We start from the raw sequence: 22,549 nt of genomic DNA, 5'->3' as shown, positions 1-22,549 counted from the left end.
CGGAAGTTAGAGGTTCGACAGCGTGAAGTGCTTCCGACAGAAGCACGTTCGGTTCAATTCCGACTGGGAAATGTAGTTTCATGGAATCAGACGCGACTGTTTGCTAACACGTACAAAATGGCTAACCATATTAGTTAGCGTTACTTGGATGACTAAAATGCATCTTTTTATATTGCGTCATGTTTCGTTGCATCACGTTGAAGTCCATTGTGACAAAAGGATCACAATCACGTGACGGTAATAGTCATTTTCTCAATCTAAACAAACCGACCAGTTGTACAAACGTGCATGTAGTTACTGAAGTAACGAACGGTTAAGTTCAACAACCCTTATCGAGCTGCTGAGAGGACAACACGTGTTACAGTTGTGGGAAGAATTGAGGCAGTATTACGTTACAAAACATGATTTGAAATGGAGGAAACTATGAAAACTGACTACTGTTTCATCATCCACAGCTCGGAGACGATGAAGACATTCCCAAGTGTTATGATGACGTCACATTACTTTATGCGAAGCAGCGCCGGTCCAGCTCTGACTGGTGAACGACAAACTCTGTTATCTAAACTTAGCAGTAGAGTGGGGGCCACGAATCCAGGACCACTGTCAGAGCCAGCAGCCCCGGTGAAGTTGGAGAAGGAGGAGGCTGCAGTCTGTGAGCAAAGATCCTCATCAAATGGTAACTTTCCAGACACAATGATCCCTTTGCTGTTATTTCCTATTGAGCTATTTGTCTTCACAGATGAATGCGGTCTGAGCAAGTCAGAAACACAAACTCGGCCACTTTCATCACACGCCCGCAGACGAAGGCAGCTAAAAGTGGAGTATGAAAACAGTGATACTGGAGTGAAGACGGAGTCCTGGGAGCCTCTGGACTGGACGAGACAACTGGGACACATAAGGGAGATGAGGAGCAGCAGAGACGCACCTGTAGACAACATGGGAGCAGAGAAGTGTTATGATGTTGACGCACCACCAAATGTACACCAACACGCCTTCTATTTTAGTGTGTGTCAGAAATTATTCAGCACTGAAAAGTGTTGTGATGTCAGCACAGGTGAGGCGGTTCCAGGTTTTGGTGTCGCTCATGCTGTCCAGTCAGACCAGGGACCAGGTGACTGCTGCAGCTATGCAAAAGCTCCGAGCTCATGGATGCTCTGTTGAAAATCTGCTGGCTACTGATGATGAAACACTAGGAAAGCTCATCTACCCCGTTGGCTTCTGGAGGGTAAGCATTTCACTCAAGTGTCTGTAAAAGCTTCTTACATTTTTTTGCTTGTTTTTGTTAGAGCAAGGTGAAATATCTAAAGAGGACAGCAAGTATGCTGCAACTAGAGTTCGGGGGAGACATCCCCAACACAGTGGAGGGATTAGTTCGGCTACCCGGGGTTGGGCCCAAGATGGCCCACCTGGCTATGGATATTGCATGGGACCAGGTGTCGGGCATCGGTGCGTAATCCACACTCCTCTCTGCCTCATGTCTTTTCACTGAAGAACATTGGGGCCGCGACAGACATTGAAACAATATTGCAAGTAACAATATGTGGGAATACAGGAACGGTTTTAGCATTTACACATACTATACTACTATAGTATACACATACTGTACTACTATAGTATACTATATATTTTTTTGCTTTGCTTCCAAAACAGAAAGCAACTTCTGTATTTAAGCTTTGGTTGGTCTAATACTGTGGTGAAGATATGTTTCAATTATTCGGTTGTCGCAGGTGTAGACACACATGTGCACCGCATTTCTAACCGACTGGGTTGGCTCAGGAAGCCCACCAAGACCCCAGAGGAGACTCGGAGAGCCCTGGAGGAGTGGTTACCAAGGTAACTGATGAAACCTTTAACCTTGTTAACTGGGTTCAACGCAACAAACACAACCAGTCAATGAATTTGACCCAGTTTCCTTTTCAGGATCATTGACTCAACGCGTTTTCTCCTCATGAGCAGGAGAACTGCGCTGTCTTCAGAATGTTCTTTTTTTCAGTCTCTGATATGCTTGTCATCACAGGGAGCTGTGGAGTGAAATCAACTGGCTCCTGGTTGGTTTTGGACAGCAGGTCTGTCTACCTGTCAACCCTCTCTGCTCCGTGTGCCTGAACCAGCACAGCTGTCCGTCTGCTCACAAAGTCTCACCCGCCAAGAGGCCTAAAGCTCGGTCCCCGCGCTCGCCAACCCCCACGACGTCCCACAAATTCAAAAGTGACCCCGGACATGAGTCTGAGTTTAAAGATGAGAAACTAAAACAAGAGGTTGACTGTGGAGGGTCAAAAAGGAGAGCGAAGGCCAAGCTGGACTTGTAACTGAAGACGATATGTTAGAATACAGTTCAGTAAAAGCTGTGTTTTTATTAACTGTACACCCATTAGCTAGCTATTTTCGTAAATCTGTGGTTACACTCTGTATCTTCTCACAGTTGCCGCCTGCGTCATCAAGCTGTTTGTACTACAAACAACCAAAGGACAAAGTCATAAAATAAGTGCTTGTCAACTTGCATTTTATAACTCTAAATAAACATGTTTTTCGTGAACAGATGCGTTCATTGTTTGTAAGTTTGAAGTTCATCCCTTGAATTCCGATCTTGTGGGGAATACCCACATACTGACGTTAGTGGGATTGAGTTTGGGAGAAGGTTTTCCACCAGCAGGGGTCGTCATCCCTGTTGGCCGGACGCCTCCTACTGCGCGCAGCAGGAGCGCAGAGGTACGAGAACATCTCTCTAATCTCAGCTGGCGGATTACTGCTCTGATGGACGGACCTCGACTGACTCCAGCCCTTTCCCGCCCCATCGCTTCGTCTCAAAGCATGGATTAACCACCTTTTAACAACTTAAGACGCCCTTTTATTTGTTTTTTATTCCCGAAATGATGGTGACCTGTGATTCAATGGAGTTCTTCTTCATGTTGTGGATCCGCCACCTCACCGATGCGAAGCACCGTCTGCTCTCCTGAGAGCCTCGCACCTGCTCCTCAACTTTGACTTTCAGCGATGGAAAACGCGCTGAGACCCAGACTCTGCTTCCTCACCAAAGGGGCCACGGGATATGGCTTCCACCTGCACGGCGAACGCAACAAAGGTGGACAGTTCATCCGAAAAGTGGAGCTCGCTTCATCGGCGGACATGGCCGGGCTGAGACCCGGAGACCGAGTGGTGGAGGTGAACGGGGAAAACGTGGAAAATGAAAGCCACCAACAAGTGAGTCACCTATTCTAAAGTACAGTTGTGGGGGGAAACGACACTTGAGGAGTTGGATAAGTTCTTTACCTGTTGAACCACTTTTCCGTTGCCTGGGGAGCCGGATAGATGCACGAAGCCCGATATGGGTCAATCTGAGCCGTGTGTCATGAGAACCTCCGTGTTGTTGTCTCACGACAGACTGTCAAATACAGACCTTTTCTCCTCAGTGAATAAGAACAGAGCTGGCCCTCCCTTTAGGCGAACTAAACAGCTGTATTTCTGTGACTTTAGTAGTTAGTTTGCAAGCAGCTTCAGTCCTCCCCAAAACTTTCTCTCAATGTCAAAGAATCCTTAAAAAAAACCTACGCCTCACTCTCAAAATGGAATCATTTGTATCTTGACCCATTTCACATATTTCCTGAAAGTCTCATCCAAATCTGTCCATAACTTTTTAAGTGATTTTGACCAAAACCATCGCCCTCGAAAACAACAGTAATAATTAACTGACACATATGACGCAGATTTATCATGGATAAAGTCTATATTCATATACTCATGTCATACATCCGCGGTGAAGGAGAGTAAGTGATATTTAAATTATTTAAATATAAAAAATTTTTGCCCACATCTATTTGTTCTGCTTCCCAACTTTCCTGAATTATGTCTTAAGTTTGTGCCGCTTTGTAATTTTGATGCAATGAATATACATTATGAGTGGTGTGCACAACATGAACTGTATTTACTCTCCACAAGCTCAGGCATGAAGAAATTGGGCCTCTATTTATCATACTGCAAAGCTATGTGCTGACAGTTTGGATGCTTTACTGCGCCTGGGCGGTTTTAGTAAGGAGAATCCTCATTTATTTATATTATAGATATATATATATTTATCTTCATATAGATATCCTCATATGTATATGAGGATATAATATATATAATATAGGATTATATTTCATTTCCCTTTTTGTTGGCATGTCTTGCCAGGTGCCCAAACCAGTTACTGCTATCCTCAACTTCTCTCTGGTCTTCCAGGTTGTTTCTCTGATCTGTGAGGTTCCGCACCGCACCAGACTCCTGGTGGTGGACAGAGAGACGGACGAGTACCTGCAGAGCTGCGGCCTGCCCTGCACCGAAGACTTAGCCATAGAGATGGGAACCCTCTCGCCCCGTCCATCACCGGCACACACCCCCTCGGCCTCTCCTCTGCCCAGAGGGAGCTCACCTCTCACACCAAAACCCAGCCACTTCTTCACTGCTGTAGATGTGCGGCGGAGCACACAAGTCAGAAGCAAGAGGTCGTCTCTGACGTCAAGTACAGCCACTGACCCCGAGGTGGGTGCTCGTCTTGCCTTGTGTTGTGTTAACTGATGATGATGTCAGAAGCTGGTGCAGAAGTTGCTCTGCAGCAGGAAAGTCATGGACCAAGCAGAATGTTTATAGCAGTATATTTATAGCAGTGTACTGACACTTCTAAAACAGTAAATAAGGGCCTAAACTGAGACTTCACAGAATGCAGTCTCTCTTCTTGGAGGCCCAATCCCATTAATTCAGGCACTACTACCTGACTAGACAAAGACTCTTGTGAGTCTTGAAATACAAACATGCATATGGCTTCCTTATTGCATATTCGCTCTCATCTGCTTCACTTATTGATGAAACTTGAACATTTAAATGTGCTTCAGATGTTCATTTAAAGTAGAAATGGTTTTGATTTTTTGCCATCGTACACATATTTAATGCACTTACGGGCCACAGAAAATAAATTGCTGGAGCGGATTAGGTCCCGGGACCTTGGGTTTGACACAGCATCTCCATAATGTCTTAGACAGTCAGTAACATGGATGAACAAGTTGAAGCAAAGGTCTCCAAACCTTTTAAGTTTGCCACTTTTGATGAGGTTGAGGTCAAACTTTTCACTCTCCAATCTTCATTTTTAATGTTGCTATTAAATGTCAGCTTTGAGGGTTATGCATGAACAGGAACATAATTCCTCCAGTTATCATATTTGTAACTCTGGAACAATTAAAAGTATCACAAACTGGTTTTGACTGACACTAAATTGAATCTGCTTTACGGGATATATATAAGCTTCTTTAGCAGTTAGCATCACCACGTCTTTGCACTACTTCTTTCGTTGTGTCAAAGAGAGCTGATGTGTCATTTTTATTCACAGGCGCATTTTAGAATTCAGTTTACTGTAAATATCCAATTGATTTTATTATTTCTGTCGATAAAATGCCTTGAAAAACATGTTGAGGAGCTTGACTGTCTCTGCCACTGTAAACACATTCAGCGACTTCAGTGCCAGAAGCCTTAGAAGATACTCACACATTTGAGATCAATGAACTTTCTCAATTTTACACAACATGTACAACTATTGCAAGTGAACGGAGCAAAGCAGGATGCCGAGTACTGATATAGGAAGCTCATCATTGAGCCAAGTGGAACTAAGGCAAGCTGTGAATGAATGAATGAATGACTGAATGAATGTGGATAGTCAAAATAACAGATGGACTGGATAAGAAAAAAGTAGCACAGAGTAAAAAGGACTCAAAGATGAACTTGCAGGCAATTTTAACGGCGCTGAAAACCGAATTTTAGAGTCATAAAGAAATGACACAAACTACTTTGTCCCTTTTTAACTCTGTGAATCCACCTGCTAAACAAGGGTCGCAGCCCACTGGCGTATCAGCTTACCGCCACTACAGTAGCTGGGAGGTGTGGTGATGTCAAACACCCATTGTTGTCCAGGAGAGCTGCGTCTTTGTGCAAAAAAAAAGGTGTTAACACGCCTCACACATTTATCTGAAGAATTCTTCTCACAGTACCTGAAACATCCACCATGAAAGGCCGATCACATGACAGCTCCTTCAGAAACACTCCAGATATGGTTCAGTTCAAGCCTTGAGAAGCAGAACGGCTGGTGGGAATCAAATTCTTCATCGCTCATAAATGTATATCAGTGGATGTTGTTTAGTGAGCTTTGAAATCTCTTTGTATAAGGCTGAATCTTTGACAGTTTGACTGTTGCAGTGCCTTGTGGGATATGTGTTCACATTGCTTAACAATCCTTTTAACAATATTGAAATCTACTTTTACATCCATGAATATTGCTCTTAATATTACTCAACAAACATGTCAGAAAAGCAGGAGTAAACATGTCTGCTGTAGTTTTGTATTGTAAAATGAAGAGGCTACAACGATGTAGTGTGTGGATTTACATCATTAATGTTCGGATACGAAAGAGTAGAGTAGTCTAGAAAGATGGATAGTTTAAAGCTGGATAAGCCTGGTGTCTTTATTGTGTTTGTTATCACAAATATTTTTGTGCACCACCCGAAAATGTTCCAGAACTTTACTCCAGCCTAGACTTGGATTCTTGACTAAGACTCCATTGTTGTTTGTGAGGCTCCTCTCGTGCGTCCTGGGATGGTTCTGAATTGAAAGACGGGATCAGGTGGCGATTCCAAAAGGGTCAGGTTTTAAGATAATATCAAACCCTTTTTCACAGATGTCTAGACTTCCCTGGATTGAGACAGAACGCCTCTCTTCCGCTCCATATATCAAGTCTTCATAAAGGCCATGTCACTGACAACTGCTGAAGTGGCTGTCAAAGTTCTGTGTTTTGCCTCCAAACAGAGTAAGCCTCAATCCTTTGGACCACAGGCTCCCACGACAAACACCTTTTTAGCTGAGTGGAGTGTAAATACTGGCTGGCCCTCAGATGGCTGTTTTCTCATGTAATTCACTGACAACTATGAGAATGTGACGGTAGAGTTCGTACGTCACACAGAGTGTTCTGTCTAAAAAAATCCAGTCATGTGGGAGTTTTCTGAAGCTCATGTGTCTCATGTTAGTGAAGAACAAAGACGTCTTATTGAAGAGGGGAACATATATTGTCCATCACAGTCATATGTTTTCCACAACATACCAAGTGTATCTACTCAATACTACTAGGATAATGACATTTTATTTTTGTCAGTTAAGTTAAAACATTACAAGATCAGTTGCCTTTTTATGGTCCTAAGAATAATGTCTTTATAGCCTGAGTGTTCACACCATCGTACTCTTATCCTGTCACACACTGCAACAGTTGTAACAGGTGAAAGCCATCAACTTTGCTTTGAAAACATGTTTCTGGAAATGAAATCATTTATGTATGAATTGCATTTTTGTATTAGGGCTATATATATATATATATATATGTTCTAGCAACAACCAAAGCAGATGGCACAGTGCATGCTGAAGCAAGACGTTTGCAGTGTGGACCAAGGTTGAGCAGTTAGACACACTTGAATACAAGTTGACAAAAACAACTGTGCTGATGTTCAGTGTGGATTTAGGGAGAGTTGGAAGGTTTTGCCTGTCAGCTAAGCATCTAACTCGTACGAATGTAAACCATTACTTAATAAAACGCAGCATATAATCGATTCAATCAGATAAATCAACTGCCGTTTTACTGTTGTAACACAATGACTTGTGAATGCTCTGTCAGCGTTGTTAGCGTTGTTAGCATCGCTAGGTAAGGTCCAGTGAGTGAACCTTTTCTTCTGCTACGAACATTTGATTCAGATTGCAGAATCTTGGAATTTGATTTATCGGTTTGACTGCATCCTGTATTGTTCAAAGTCATGTGAAATGAACATCTGTGTGGAGGTAGGCGCTGTCTCAGTGCCTTTCTTGGAAAATTTTGTTTTAATTGTTTTATTTTGGTCAGATAGAATAAAAAATATGCAGCCTCCTGTGTTTAATACGATCCAGCTATTCTCAAGAAAACAAATTGTTTTCAATAATCTTGGTCCAGAGGCTGCAGAAACATATTTTCATAATGAACAGGCTTGAATCTGTGGGGAAATGAAAAGTCCGGTCTGTGCATTCCTTCAAATAAACCGTGACTGACATTCACGTTTATCCATGTCAATACAGACGTGATATCATTGATGTCTGATGATGTTGTGGCAGCAGAGGCCTGCATGCACTCATTTGTATAACCACTGTGTTCACACGTGCGTCCACAAACACACACTTCTGCCTCTGCAGTGTTGAAGCACGTCATCGTACTGGTTCATAGTATTTGATACCAACAAGTGGTTACAGTCAAACTGTGCTGAGCAGGCTGTGTTCATGATGATGGTGATGATGATGTGCACAAGACAGAAATGCTGACTTTGCTTTTCCAAGCTACTCTGCAGCATGGTGACCTGCCATGGCAACCTTTTGGTCCTTAACATCACTTCCTCTGCTCCGACTGCAGCCTGCCTCACGTAGCTCAGTTAATACAGAGCGTGTGTGCGTCTGGTCGATCCTCACTTGTGGGGACCGATTCTTGACAAAACACTATTCTTGTGAGGACCTTGTGCTTTTGTGGGGACCATTTGGCTGGATGCTACAAATCCAAGCCTCAATTTGAGGATTTGAGGATTTGGATCAGATTCCTGGTTAAAGTTAGCCATTTGTTTTGGATGGTTAGGTTGGGGGTGAGAGGCTGGGAAAAGGGTTATTACGGCACTGAGCGGTCCCCACACAGACGGAAATACTAACATGTGAGTGTGCTTAATCGGCGCCGGAGCACTCGCTGTCCTGCTGGTGAAGCAGAAAGGGCAGAACTGTCTGGGCGCCGACAATATTGTCACCCTGCTCTCAGCTGCCAGTACCTGTACACACACACACACACACACACACACACACACAAAGCTGCCATGTGCATATTTAACTCGGGCCTGCGACTGGCAACGTGTTGCTCTGTGATCATTCTTGGTTTAGTCTTGATGCATCAGCCTGATCCACTTAGGTCTCTGACCTCTGGATCACAACCATGTCTATAATGAAGTGAACCTCTCACGTTCCAATCTCACTAAAGATCTGAAACTCAAATGCTTCGGTTTGATATAATATTGTACTTTTTGCTGCGAACACGCGACAAAATAATGTGTGTAAGCAGTGCAGAGGAGAAGAAAGGAAGGCCTTGAACATTGTTTCTTGACCCAGTTGTTATTGTTCCCTGCACCACTTTTGACAATGAGAGACTAGAGACACCTGAAGAGAGCAACGTGCAGGCTGTAGAAGATGGACCTGAACAGCTGAAGGTGGTTCCCCATGATGATGGTTTACACACATTTGCTTACATGGATGGTGGTGGTTCTGAAACACGCTGGCAGCCGCCATGAACACAGTGTTGCTGTGATGTGCAACGTTACATCACAGGACTTTCCGAATGTCAGCTGCAGGTGGAGCCGTCACCGGAACCGTCAGAGGAGCCGCTGCCTCGCCTCTGTCACCTGGTCAAAGGAGAAAACGGCTACGGGTTCAATCTGCACAACAACAAAAGCAGGGGCGGACAGTTCGTGCGGTCTGTGGATCCTGGCTCCCCCGCTGAGCTCTCAGACCTCAGGCTTGGCGACCGACTGGTGGAGGTGAACTGCCTATCAATCGTAATAATAATAATAATAATAATAATAATAATGTTTGGTCACTATTTAAGAAATTATGTCTATGAAAAATCCACTGGCGGTTTCACACAGGACAATTCTATTGTCCTTAAGCGGTTTAAAAAAAATAAAGAAAGTAAAGATGAATAATACTAATAATAGTACAAAAAATAAATTAAACTATGTGGTTGTGTTTTTAATTCATGTTTAAAAACTGATTGAGTTTATTTTATCCGGTCAAAAGAACTTTTGCATGATTACTAAATAAGTCTTCGTGTTAAAAATAAACAATAAACAAAGCATTAAACGTGAGTCAGAAAGAGGTCAGCACTTGCTGTTGAAGGTGATCAGAAGGTTCAGCATGATGAATAAAGTATACCTTACAATGTATTTTCTATTACTTCAGAATTGTATTTTTTACTTGAGGTTTTGTATTATAAATTGGTAAATGTGATAGACATTAAATGTTAACAGCAAGAAATTTCATTTCATTCTCAACACAAGTCTTATCACTGGCCAAGGAAAAAAATGAGTGAATAAAATTCAATAACTTACAAATTGTTATGAATAATTTAAGAATACAAAGTAAAAAAAACATGTAAATACAAGTGAAGGACCAAGAACGACTCGAGGAAGTAGTGTTGGTAGGTTGTGGGTTTTAAATATATTGGGTTTCAAATTGTTATTTTACCATTAAAGGAGTCCGCCACTGTCTCAGAGCACATTGGTAGTTTCTGGGATGAAAGCAGTCGGGGTGAGGAGTTCATGAATGATGGTATCCAGCATGGATGCGGGGCTTCGTTCCCCTTGTTGCACTGGTTAAGAAAAAACAATGTTTATTTTGATCAAGTTTTATTCCTTATCAGCTCCTTTCCTCCGAGTGTGTTTCCTTGCTGGTGTTTTGGCATCACACACTCAAGACCATGGAAAAGGTAGAATCTCGGATTAGCCCCAGTTCACCTTGCGGCACCAAATTTAACCAGTAGCAACACGCACCCCGAGAGGATGCAAGTCAGAACCATGTTGTCAGAGAGAGCTGCGATGAAGATGGTGATGTCATTCCATTTGCTTGGATTCCAAACTGCGTTTACTGCGCCACACTTGACTCGAACACTGTGAGATTGATGAATGATGCATGAACTAGCAGAGAAGATCTTCAAATAGAAGAAATAGAATAAACAAAGTGATCAAATGTTTTTAATAGAAAGCTTTTCAAGACACTATTGTGCAGCAGAATTCATTTGAATGGAACGTGAATTAAGAAAAAGATGTATGAAATGTTTTTCATTCATTTGTACACAAACCAATTATTATGTCTAAAAACTGCCACAATTTGAAGGAATTCAATTTTAAAATAAACTGATTGCAAAAATGAATGAATAAATAAATAAAGCTATATAAATATGCTTGGTAAAAAAAAATAGAAATAACACGAGAAGCAAAAATTAACCTTAATATTTTATAATTAAAAATACTAAAATAATATTTTCCTATAACAACGCAACATGCCCAATTTCAAGGGAAGGGGTCCCACTGCATGGGCATGTGTTGCTGAACATTTGTGATCGCATGTTCAACAGTCTAGTTCCATTTAGATGCCATACGATGAAGGTAAACATCGGCTCTCTTTGCGACGTCGATGTCAGTTTGGAGTGAACAAAAGAGTGTAAATGATGCGCAGTGTGTCACAGTCACTGTGTGAACAGGAAAAAGTATCAGAGGAGTATTTCAAACTGGGAATAAATATGAGCAGTTTTCGTGATTTAATTCGTAGTTTAAGGACAAGCGAATTTAAAAATGGCTAGTAGGGCCATATTTTGGAATATTTGCTACTCGACTAGAACAGACTTTAGGGGGTTTTTTTTGGCTCTTTAACACAATATGGTTACTGTTTCCCAGAGCGCTGTTTCTCCAGGTCTCCTGTTTCACTTTGATGTCCCACTTCCTTCTGTGCGTCAGGTGAACGGAGTGAACATCGAGGGCTTGAGGCACTCGGAGGTGGTGGCTCTGATTCGTGCTGAACTGGAGGGAGTGCGCCTCCTGGTGGTGGACAAAGAGACAGACGAGCTGTTCCTGAGACTGGGCATTACCCCCACTTCCTCTCATGTCAAAGGTGACCGAGTGAGAAGCAGTTCCCCTTCAGATCCTGGCTCTTCATGACAATGCGTCTTCCTGCAGAAGCCTATGTGGAGGACTCGGCCCAGGAGGAGGCCTACCCCACCCCCTCACCCACCACCTCCCTGCCCACCACACACACACCCATCATACATGTTACGCTGACAGACACTCAGAGCAACACGTCCCCCAAATCTCGGACAAACGGCAGCTCGGCGTCCCAGTCGTCCAGAAGCTCCACCACCCACTCAGAGCTCAGCAGCTCCGACATGAGCATCCAGGTGAGACTGGTCACCTGCTGGAAATAACCGTGTGACCATGACCATGTGACTGGTGCATCGCGACTGCTGCAGTTGTGTGTTAAGGTGTGTTCTGCGTGTGTTGAAGGTCCTGGACGAGGACGACAGGCGCGTGTCGGACCCCTTCATGGAAAGTGGCCTGCGGCTGAGTCCGACGGCTGCCGAGGCGAAACAGAAGGTCCTCGCCAACCGCAACAAGAAGAGAGCGCCTCCTATGGACTGGAGCCAGAAATATAAGATCTTCAGCAACTTCTGAGGCCAAACAGTGAAAATGAACAATGACTAGTTCCAGTGAATTCACAACATTTAGTGTGAGAGCATTGATGTATTTCAACTATTTAATGTCGTACCTCGATGATGGCGCAGCACTGTACACAAGCAGCAGTTTCACTTTAGTTTGAATGTCCTCAGCATATAATCGGAGATTTCACATTGTATTTTTGTAGACACATTAGAGCGTTTTCTCAAATGTGATTATTTAAAAATAAATATACAAGGACTGACCACGATTGTTTGTCTGTCTGACAAGTATTTTACCTCAACAACAGCTCAAATCTGGGACTATAAACTGGTCTGTCAAGTTTCATTTCCCATTCTGATGTCACTTATACTTTTCCTCGTGCCTCACATGAAGTTTCAAACTACTGAAGTTTGAAATGGCAAATCCCAGTTTGACTTCCCACATTTTAATGGGACGGGGAAAAAATGCACAATTTATATATATATATATAGATAGATAGATAGATAGATAGATAGATAGATAGATAGATAGATAGATAAATTGTGCTTTTTTTTTCCCGTTCCCATTAAATCTGACAAATAAGTTTTAGTCACAGTTTTGTATTGACTTCCTGGTTTTATTCGAATACTCCTCGACAGCACGAACAATAAAGTATAAAAGTTGTACGGTTAGCTTTAGCATCCTCTTTGAACGTGACAGCGTTCATGGACCACAGTCAGCGACTTGGATGAGATGAATCGTAAAACTGCTGCCCTTGAAAGTTGGAACATATTACGCAACAAAACTATCATGCAGCTAATCTGCAACAGCATCATGCAATTTAAGTATAAAGTCAATACTGTTCCGATCACAGTCCACTGGAGGTCGCAGGAGTGATTCCTTCCTCTCCAGTCACCTGTTACTTTTCCATCGCTCTTTGTCACGCAGGGGATTAAACTAGTACTACACGTAGAAGGACTACATTGCTCTTCACTGTCACAGTTGTGGTCTAATCTATTAAAAGCTATTCATAGAAGTGTGATTATCCCCGCTGTATCAGCCTCTCCACTTCTGTATTTACCATTTTTCTCTTTGGCAGTGACCTCGCTCTCATCATTGCACTGCGGTCTTCTCCAGTTGAAGTGGACCACAGATATTTTAAGCTCAGAACGATGCAACGCAACTTCCTTTCTAAACTGTTTTTTTACTATGTTTTGGACTCACACGTGTGTTTATAAAAGAAGGCTTACTCATCTGCAGTACTGCAGGGCAAATTACAATATTACTTTTCTCAAGCAATAAAAGAAGAACATACTGTTGAAGTAGAGTAACATCATGGTCCACAGGTCCTATCGAAGGCAACTAAACCAGATTGTAATTACGATCTTATTATTCATAACAGCGACGTGTAAGTGGCAGCTGTGTGAGTTGAGCTGTAGGAACATGTTGTGGAGTTAGATGACTTCAAATTCATCCTGATCCCAGCGTCTCAAACCCAGAAGTAACTGGCAAAGGAACAAATATGTTTCAAGGTTTTCTTTCCTACAACCTCTGAACCCATCAAACATTGTTTTAACGAGTTGGGTCGTACGAATTCACCAGCGCTTTGTGAAAGTCGGCGAGTGCATGAGGAAGTGTGGAAAAAGGTCACATCTAAAATGTCCTCCAGTCAAACTGAAGCCTGCAGTGAAAGATTTTTGTTTGCTCGTGACCAGACAACATAAAGGTGTGACGTATTCTGAACTGAAGTATATCAACACAGGCTCATGAAAGCACAGATATGGCGCATGCAACCAAAAAAAGAAAACACTTCAACACTATCTAACTCTCCAAAACATGCTCCAAGGCAACAGGGCATCCATGCGCACCTACCTACTCATGCAGTTAGAAAGACACTCCCGCACACACACTGAAGCGACATGGCAAGGTTAGCTGTTGTAAAAGTGCGGATTAGTCGCAGTTTCACAGAGGTGTTTTTATTTATCGGGATATTTTAGCCGGTCGTAGACACTTAATTTCACAGTGCAACACAGTGTGACAACACAGACATCGGGGTCAAGACACAATACGGGCGAGATCAAAACAAGTACTTCCCATAGATTAAAAAAAGCAAAATATTTGTTTAAAAGTGCAATTTAACAGTCACTGGAAAAAAAAACCTGCAGAATTTGCGCGACCTTGTCAACAGATTCTCATTAGTAGCAGCTAAAAAAAAACGCAACATTGCTAGTAAAAACATTAAAGTGACACAGCCAAAGTTCTACTAAAATATATCCGTGTGGTTTGCAAAAGGATATCAAATGCAGACAATAAACGGAGACACTCGTGCGCGCACTCTCAAACACTTGTTCACAGTCGTCAGGTGCCAATGACGTCGCGGTGGGAGTCAAGTTTTAGCTCGGTACCATAGCACTATGAATACATACGTCACAAACTTATCACAGAATTCCCGGAGTGAGGCGCTGCTAACGGCACATGCAGACAACTAAAGAAGTTTTTTTTTTTTTTTTTTTTGTAAGTTATACTCCCATCTAGTGATAAAACAAGTGTTAGCCCTTCTTCTCTGAAATAATAGTTATGAAGTCACAAGAAGAGACACTTGCTATTTCTCTTTCTTTCTTGATAAGGTATAAAATATGGCAGATAAATGTCTGATAAACGGAAAGCTCTGAAGCAGCACTGTGGTCAACACCGAGATACACGGAAGAAAAGTAGAAGAATAAAGCAGTATTCAGTGACTACAGATGAGAATGACCATGGATTCTATTCCCCTGGAAAATAAAGGATTTATGACACCTGTCTGTCCCCAATTTCACGCTTTAGGTTCTTCGAAGTTATAGTGCCACCGACAGGCAGTTCCCTGTACTGCATGTACAGATCATGTATAAGCTCTGAACGCAAGAGTCCGTGTGTTGGGTCTTCGTTGGTCAAGCTAAAGGTTAACTCTTGAATTTAAAAATTTTAAAATCACAACAGTTTCTGCTCCTCTAGCCCTGTAACAGATATTTCTGTTGATAAATTCCCTGCTTTGTTAACCGGTGCCTTCCCCCCGGGATGACTCGCCGTCCCAAAACCTTCTGGTTTCATCTCTCGTGTCGTTCTTTGTAAACCTTTCGATCGCTTTGCCGCCACCCTGTGGCTTTTTCTCTCCCTACCGGTTAGTTTTTTCTGTGTCGGGTCCCTGCCTAGTTAATCTAGAGGTGTCCCCCTGTCCCAACCCTCCCTCCCTCCCTCTATGGACAAACACATAGGGTGTGGGGGCCGTCCGTCAGGGGGAGCGGCCAATAGCGTCCCTCTCCCTCCCTCCTGATCAGGGCAGTGCAATACACAGATGGATGAGTTTCCCATTCACCCTCCTCCTGCAGCTGGCGCATCTTGATAGAGACAAAACAGAAAAAGAGAGTGAAAGTTAACAGTGTCACTTTTATAACTGAAGATCAGACAGGGCGGGGTGCTTTACCACTTGGGTGAGTGTCGAGGCTCTAAACGCCGTAGCAGGCTGCCAGTCTTTCCTTCAGCAGTGGAGGAAACTGCTCTGAGAACTGCTGCCAGTTCTCCTCCCCGACCTGCTCCTTGAACCCGTGCAGGATCTAAAGAATATCATGATAAAACACTGCCAGCTTGCAACAAACAAAACAGATTCTTCTGAGACCTTATAAAACATGTCGCGCAGATCGTCTTTCGGATTAACCCACGAGGCTACGGCGTCGCAGAAAAAGATGAAGTCCTGAAATGAATCACAAAAAATATTCAGTGTCTCAAGCAGGAGGAGAAAACTCACCAGCGTTGCCCACCTGCACCACACCACCAGGGTTCACCCCGATCATCATGCAGATCCCTCGGAAGGCGGAGTCTTTCTCCTCGTTGTCTCTGATGTTCCGTAAAGAAGTGCACCTGCCGCGAGCAAGCGTGAACTCAAATTAATATCAACGTCATTGACTCAAGAGAGAAACTGAGTGCCACGAAAGGGGGTATATGGTTGAGTGAGTCCTGCTTCATGTAGGCAAATATACAGGCCTGATCCCCTCAGACTCTGTATGGATCAGATAGGAGACCAAAAAAGTAAATAAGCATCCATAGCTTGGGCACTTATATGGTTGAGTGAGTCCTGCTTTATGTACGGAAAAAGACACGGAAAAAGTTACACATGTTGCGCCACAGTATATGTGTTTGAAGTAGTTTAGAATCAAGTGTGTTTTCCGTGAGTAACGGTACTTTTCCTTCAGGTCTTATTTGCTGAAAGGAAACCATTTTATTATGCTTTTCGTAAGGGTACAACGCGACAACAATTATCTTTAGCACATCCCAGATGTTGTTCCCGGATGTTCTTCTGAACTCAAGTACATCACTGAGCTTCCACGTGCCATACTATTTATAATGGCTCACTACCTAAGAGAAGGCAACCAAAACAAACCTGAAGTCGGAACAAATAAAATGGTTAATGTCACAATGTCATGATGAACTTCAGACAGCAATTTTTTTTTTAAATTCTCATCAAACTGGGAGACAATTTTTTTTTTAGTAATTACATTATTATTATTATTATTATTATTATTATTAGGCTCTCTTATATCTTATTGTTTATTAATGACATTCATCTATTTCTTCCGGAAATTATTAAACTTCTCTTGACTTTGTAAATGAAATGCAAATATGATTTTTTTCCATATAAAATATGACAATTATCTCTAACCCTTTTCTATCTGGGGACGTTTCGGAGTACAACCAGTGTCTCTTAACTGCTTCTGAAATCATAATTGTAATTCAATGTGTTTGTTCTTAAAACATTCCTAAAATAAAGGTTCTGAAATCTGTCTGCTGTTATGTGTAATACTTACACATTTACACTTAAGAAAAAGAATCATACCAACTCACCAAGGGCGAATGAATTGTGGCAACATGGGAGCCACTTCCTGGGGACAGACGTAGCCCAGCCTTCCAATGGTGATCGCTGCAAGGTAACAGGAGTTGTGACTTGTGATGCGATGCCCAGTTCAAGAGAGAACGCCAGGGATGGCTAAATAAAACACTTGACATCTCATGTACCAGTGTTCTCCAGCAGGGTCTTGGGTGTGTTTGGCCGATTAATGATCTCCACCAGTTGGCTGAGAACCATGGCGATGTACGGCTGCATCTCCACTCCTGAGACAGCACATAAACAAAGTTCAAATCATGTCATCCCTTGCATCTCCCATCCAAAACCAGTGCTACTGACCCATCTGCATGCAGATCTCCCCGATGGCCCATGTGGCATTATTGCAGACGGAGATGAATTCTGGATTCAGGTTAGTGCCGAGGATTGGCATAAACTCAGCTTTTAGGGAGAAAACATTACAAAGTCAACAGATAAAACACAGTGACTCACGCAGTCATGTGTGACAAGACAGTTCCAGTCAAGTGAATTACCAATGCAGGGTTTCACATGTGGGAAACAGGCCTTCGTCAGATCACCAAGTAGAGCAAAAGAACTTTGTCTAACTTCCGGCATTGTGTCCTGCAAAATAGAAGATATTGGGGTCAAGTGAGACGTCTCAACTGAACCATGTTTGACATTTAAATAATCCTGGATGTGATCGGCTCACCTGCATGCACTGGAAGAGCAGAGTCATAATGTTACTGCGCGCCACAAGCGTTTCCACGTGTCCTCCCAAGCCCTCGGCCAGACCGCTCAGAAGATCCAAAGCCACAATCATGAAGTCCTTATCTGGGGCCTCGTACTGATCTGGCTGCTGACTGTACATCTGACACAGAAACGACACACATCAAAGGTGTGGGGAAGCCTGAAGTGGGAGATTAACACATTATTAAAGTAGACAGAGAAACCACCTGTCACCAGCCCACTGCTTACCCAAGCCTCAAGTTCAACAGGGACCATCAACACTCTCAGTTTACTCCTCGTGATGCATAAACATCCGTCTGTTTTCAACAAATTCCCTCCTATCTATTTTCACAAAGATCTTGTGGGAGAAGGAAAATGAGTTGGCGGGCTGGATTGTTCCCCAGGGCCTTCAGTTTGACACATGCGCTAGGGTGTGTGCTCATGACTTCAAACAGGCAACCAGTATTTCAGATAGCCGGGTGCATTTGCGACCAAACTGGTTTTGAAGACGACAGATGGTTGGATAATTAAGTTATATTGAATTATGTAAAATGACAGGGTGGCATTTCTTCAACACCTTACAGAGTTCTGTCTTCCTCAAACTGAGGTTCAAATCAGATCCGACAACTCACCATGGCCTGAGCCAGAGTCTTCTGGACAAGGGTGACGCAGCGCTGATAGACTGGCTCGCAGTACGGGAGGAAGCCGCTCTGCAGAGCCGTGGCAACAGACGACAGACACTCCAATAGGGGAAAGAGATCTTTGTCTTCGTCCTTCAGCTCATTCCACTTGGCGATCAGTGGCGGCATCAGCTTTTGAATATACTCCTACGACAATTGTGCGTTGCAGGGATTTCATTTCAGTGTTGCATGATCACAAGCTTGCAGCATATCAAGCACTAGAAAAGTTTGTGCTCACTGGCTGGTTAAGATGGTGTCCCACTGAGTCAGCCAAGGTTCCGATGGCATCGTACAAGATCAGCAGATTCTTGTGTTGATACTTCCCGAACGCAAACACCAACGTGTCGAGAATAAAGCTCAGGTAAGGCACCAGCTCGGTGCAGGCCTCCTCCTCCAGGGTGGCGAAAGCACTGAGGTAAAAATAGGATGGATATTGGTGAGACGCAGGAAAAGAGCAGAAGTGTGAGGAGAGTCATACCTGCACGCCGCCTCTTGAACTCTTTTATTGAAATCCAGGATGCGTTTCAGCAGTTCAGTCATGAGAGGTTTGAGGTGAGCATCAGGGGGCTGGCTTACCACCCAGTGAGCATAGCGGCTGAGTGTCCAGCAGGCGATGGACCGAACCAGTGCTTTCTTGTCGCTTAAACACTGGATGAGGTGGGGGATTAGCTCAGGTAAGTATGGGACCATGCCCTGCATACATCCTGGGTGTAGAGGGAGGGTGCAAGGTGTTCAACCCCAAAAACATTTGCGATATTGTTCCAGCATCCTGTCTCACCCTCAGCGATCGCTCCAAGCACAAGAATTCCAGACTCCTTGATGACCCAGTCAGGGTGGAACAGCAGGCCTTTCAGCAAGGGGAGGAGATGGGGGAGCAACTCCTCACGAAATACGTTGGCAAGGACATCCAAAGCTGCCGCAGAACATTTTCCTGGAGAGGGGCCAAAATCGAGAACTGGATTTAGGAACCTACTTTTATTCAGGATGAGAAAAAGACATCTCAGCTGTTATAACTAAGCATCACGGTATTTCATTTTAACATGCTTTTAATTCAGTTATAGGCTATAAATAGTTATATACTACATGATAAGTGCAGTTTTCTCATGTGACAGGTTCTTCCAGTTGGCCTTTCTTATGTTTACACCTTCTCAAAGCGTCAAAGATTTTAAAGACTCCACAGCCGTGTCACTCTAGCCTGGTAAACAGTCGGAGATGAAGCGACACGCTGTGCTTTCGCAGAAGTCTATTGATTTTATGGCATTCGACTTACGTAGGTTCCAGTCCGACAGTGCATCGTCGTCGTCATCTTCATCGTCATCGATATCCTCCCCCTCTTCTCCCTCACCTCCTTCATGTTGAAGTGTGACAGTCCGTGACTTGTGGAAGCGAGGCTTGATGTCCTGCTCACTATCTGGAATCGTCTCATCTTCCTCCACATCCCCCTAGAAGATGCAATATTACTCACTAAATAATGCCATAAAGAAATGTCTCACTGGCTACAACAGGGGTGTGGGGAGCATATGACTCATGGAGTACCTATTATCATATTTTTAATTTGAAAAGACTGTTTTTACCTTTAGAAGTATTATATCAATCTCTGAATATTTCATCCCATTCACCAGGATAGGAATTAGTCTAAGGTGAAAAAAACATTTTTAACTCATTGCAATGCCAAAATTAAAAGGGTCATCACGTCAGAACTCACTGGACCAAGTGGCCGGACAGAGCCTCGGTACAGATGGGTTGTTCAGCCAGGGTCAGCCAGAACTCACAGGCTTCTAAAGCCACATTCTCGTCAGGGTCTTGGGTCCGCTGCAGCATGTACTGAGGGACACAAAGAAAATAAATCACAATGGTATGGAAAAAGGAGTCGACGTGATAAAGGACCTTTGTAGTGAGCAACGTACCTGGATGATGCTGTGCATGTGAGGGATGAGGCGGTCAATGCGGACTTCTAGCAGCATGACCAGAGCCCTGCACACATTCTTCCGGACTTCGCTGTCCTCATCACCAGCCAGCGCAAACAGACTCTGATAGGACATGATACAGAAATATGTTAAGTTAAGTAGGGAATATTATCGAGTAAAATAGCTCAGAATAAAATAGCTTGGAATTGACGTCACTGAAAGTGTGGCAGCTCAACCCAACTCACCTCAATGAAAGTGTCGATGTTATCCATCAGGGCCTGAGCTCGACCAATGATGAACTGGTTCACGCAAGCGATAGCATGAGACCTGATGGGAAAAGACAAGTCATTAGCAGACATGAATGAAAGTGCTGAACTCTCAGAGGTGGTGTACTATTTACCTGATCTTCGGGCTGCAGTGCTTAAAGAACTGCAGGAACTTGGGGATCATGATGTTGAGCGGCCTATTCAAGGCATCACTGTCCAACAGCTCGGAGGAGTCTTCACAGATCTTCTGAAGAGCTCCAAAGGAGCCCTTGAAAAAAGACAATTCAGGTGTAAAAAAAAAAAAAACCAAAGTTGCATCATAGAAAAATGCGACCAATTTTAAAAAGCATGTCTGACCTCACATGTGTTGTAGTCTTCTGAGTTGAGCAGATTGCAGAGCTGGGGCAGCAGCTCCGGCCAGGTCTGGAGCTCCCCTTTAGAGGCTATGGTTGTTATCAGGATACCTTTGAGGGGGATGTACAGAGATGTTATGTTAGACCCACCGATTTAAAAACAAGATTTATATAACCACCGAATAGCTTTGTGTCTCCAATATGACAGCGTAAAACAAAAAAACAGCTTAGGCAAAGTTGGAATCAATTGTACTCACCGATTGTAGCTCTGATGAGAGGGGAGGGGTCTCCAATGTTGTTAAGACATTCACGTTTTATAAATTCAGCCACATTTGGAGGGAAGTTCTGGTAGTGAGCCTTGACATTGTTTTTCAATATAAGTCCACTGAGAGAGCGGGTCGGCTCATCTAAACAGAAAGGGCAACAAAGAGACAACTGCACTCAGTACTTCAAAAGTCAGCAATACTTAATGCAAACTATGATATTTTCATACCTTCAGATTTGAGGCTTGTAAGGACAAATATTAGATAGTTGTTAAAATCTGGAAATTGGTTCAGCTGCTCCAGTTTCTACAGATTCTGCTAAGGAAATACAAGCATGCACGTACACCACATTTGCATGCCGTAGGTCAACACCAAACAACAATCGCAGGGCAAATAAGAGTCCACAGCAAAGGATACTTCTTGAACAGCCCTCTGTGTTGCTGTGTCTGGTGACTGAGAGTCCTTCAGGAGCTGAAGCACTTGCTGCAGACCTTGCTCATCTGGCTGCCACTCCATACTGCCCAAACATAACAACACTCCTTGGTCATGAATACTCATGCATCCTCCATGTATATCGAGCTACAAAAACTAACACCTATTACACCACCTGCGTGCGATCTAGCAGCATCACTACAAGGAATTCGCGATCATAAACAATGTACGCGCAGCCATATATACCGTGATCCGTATCCCAAACATAGCACCATATGGTTGTTCACGTAAACAGCTTCGACTCAGTCAATTCATTCAAGAACAACTGTCACCTTAAACACAAGAGGGCCACACGAATCACAGGTAAATATCCACAAACTAGCTTAGCTTTGCGGTTCCACTTTGAAATGGACTGGGATACTAAACAGCTGGCTTATTGTTTGATCGCATGTCAGCACTGGTTCTTAACTAAATCGCAGGGACAGTGGTGATGCAATTGGCCCAAATGAACATTCAAAACAGAGAGGAGGCACATCAGCCCCGGACAGCTAACGTTAGCCCGGGGAGCTAGCCGCCACTGGAAAGTACCGCCGCCGCACTTACTTGGCGAATGGTCCGGTTTTGGGGTTCTACAGACAAAAGTCGCGCCTTCACAGCTTCCCTGTAACCAGGAACAACAGTGTCGTCCTCAGCCGAACGTTAGACGTTAGTCGCCTCTGATTTGTGACGCTAGCCGTCCGTGGGATCGCATGCCTCGCAATCACGCCGGGTAATCGGTTTGGACTGGTACGGCTTCCGTACTGT

At 43.5% G+C, this 22,549-nt stretch overlaps 3 protein-coding genes across 6 annotated transcripts; 2 read left to right on the top strand and 1 right to left on the bottom strand.

The window, feature by feature from the left end:
- Window positions 1–24: 24 nt before the first annotated feature.
- Window positions 25–2,493, top strand: LOC128754215 (endonuclease III-like protein 1). Of its 2 annotated transcripts, XM_053856685.1 has the most exons (8): window positions 25–237; window positions 456–676; window positions 740–978; window positions 1,055–1,225; window positions 1,287–1,446; window positions 1,728–1,833; window positions 2,018–2,333; window positions 2,423–2,433. In XM_053856685.1, the coding sequence occupies exons 2-7, from the start codon at window positions 466–468 to the stop codon at window positions 2,307–2,309; spliced, it is 1,179 nt and encodes a 392-aa protein (XP_053712660.1). In that variant the 5' UTR covers window positions 25–237; window positions 456–465; the 3' UTR covers window positions 2,310–2,333; window positions 2,423–2,433. The 2 variants fall into 2 exon arrangements, with proteins under 2 accessions (XP_053712660.1, XP_053712659.1); XM_053856684.1 differs by having other exon boundaries at window positions 2,018–2,493.
- A 257-nt stretch (window positions 2,494–2,750) lies between these two features.
- Window positions 2,751–12,583, top strand: LOC128754214 (Na(+)/H(+) exchange regulatory cofactor NHE-RF2-like). Of its 3 annotated transcripts, none has more exons than XM_053856682.1 (6): window positions 2,751–3,201; window positions 4,216–4,515; window positions 9,411–9,596; window positions 11,571–11,724; window positions 11,790–12,007; window positions 12,114–12,583. In XM_053856682.1, exons 1-6 carry the CDS (start codon window positions 2,995–2,997, stop codon window positions 12,279–12,281), a joined length of 1,233 nt encoding a protein of 410 aa, XP_053712657.1. In that variant the 5' UTR covers window positions 2,751–2,994; the 3' UTR covers window positions 12,282–12,583. The 3 variants fall into 3 exon arrangements, with proteins under 3 accessions (XP_053712657.1, XP_053712656.1, XP_053712658.1); XM_053856681.1 differs by having other exon boundaries at window positions 9,405–9,596; window positions 12,114–12,579; XM_053856683.1 differs by lacking the exon at window positions 9,411–9,596 and having other exon boundaries at window positions 12,114–12,578.
- LOC128754201 (transportin-2) lies at window positions 12,516–22,516 on the bottom strand. The gene is made up of 24 exons (XM_053856654.1): window positions 22,349–22,516; window positions 21,731–21,830; window positions 21,544–21,619; window positions 21,308–21,457; window positions 21,055–21,161; window positions 20,832–20,965; window positions 20,677–20,758; window positions 20,432–20,554; window positions 20,230–20,348; window positions 20,099–20,159; window positions 19,795–19,966; window positions 19,303–19,455; window positions 19,003–19,228; window positions 18,763–18,934; window positions 18,477–18,671; window positions 17,828–17,986; window positions 17,652–17,739; window positions 17,461–17,559; window positions 17,292–17,387; window positions 17,121–17,196; window positions 16,040–16,139; window positions 15,898–15,972; window positions 15,706–15,835; window positions 12,516–15,619 (listed from the first exon to the last, which is right to left on the bottom strand). Exons 2-23 carry the CDS (start codon window positions 21,827–21,829, stop codon window positions 15,728–15,730), a joined length of 2,670 nt encoding a protein of 889 aa, XP_053712629.1. The 5' UTR covers window position 21,830; window positions 22,349–22,516; the 3' UTR covers window positions 12,516–15,619; window positions 15,706–15,727.
- Window positions 22,517–22,549: the final 33 nt, after the last annotated feature.

Source organism: Synchiropus splendidus, chromosome 2 (assembly GCF_027744825.2).
Source record: "Synchiropus splendidus isolate RoL2022-P1 chromosome 2, RoL_Sspl_1.0, whole genome shotgun sequence".
In the NCBI taxonomy this organism is placed as follows: domain Eukaryota; kingdom Metazoa; phylum Chordata; class Actinopteri; order Syngnathiformes; family Callionymidae; genus Synchiropus; species Synchiropus splendidus.
Note: the sequence above shows the minus strand (reverse complement) of the source record. Positions and strands in the feature narration are given on the sequence as shown.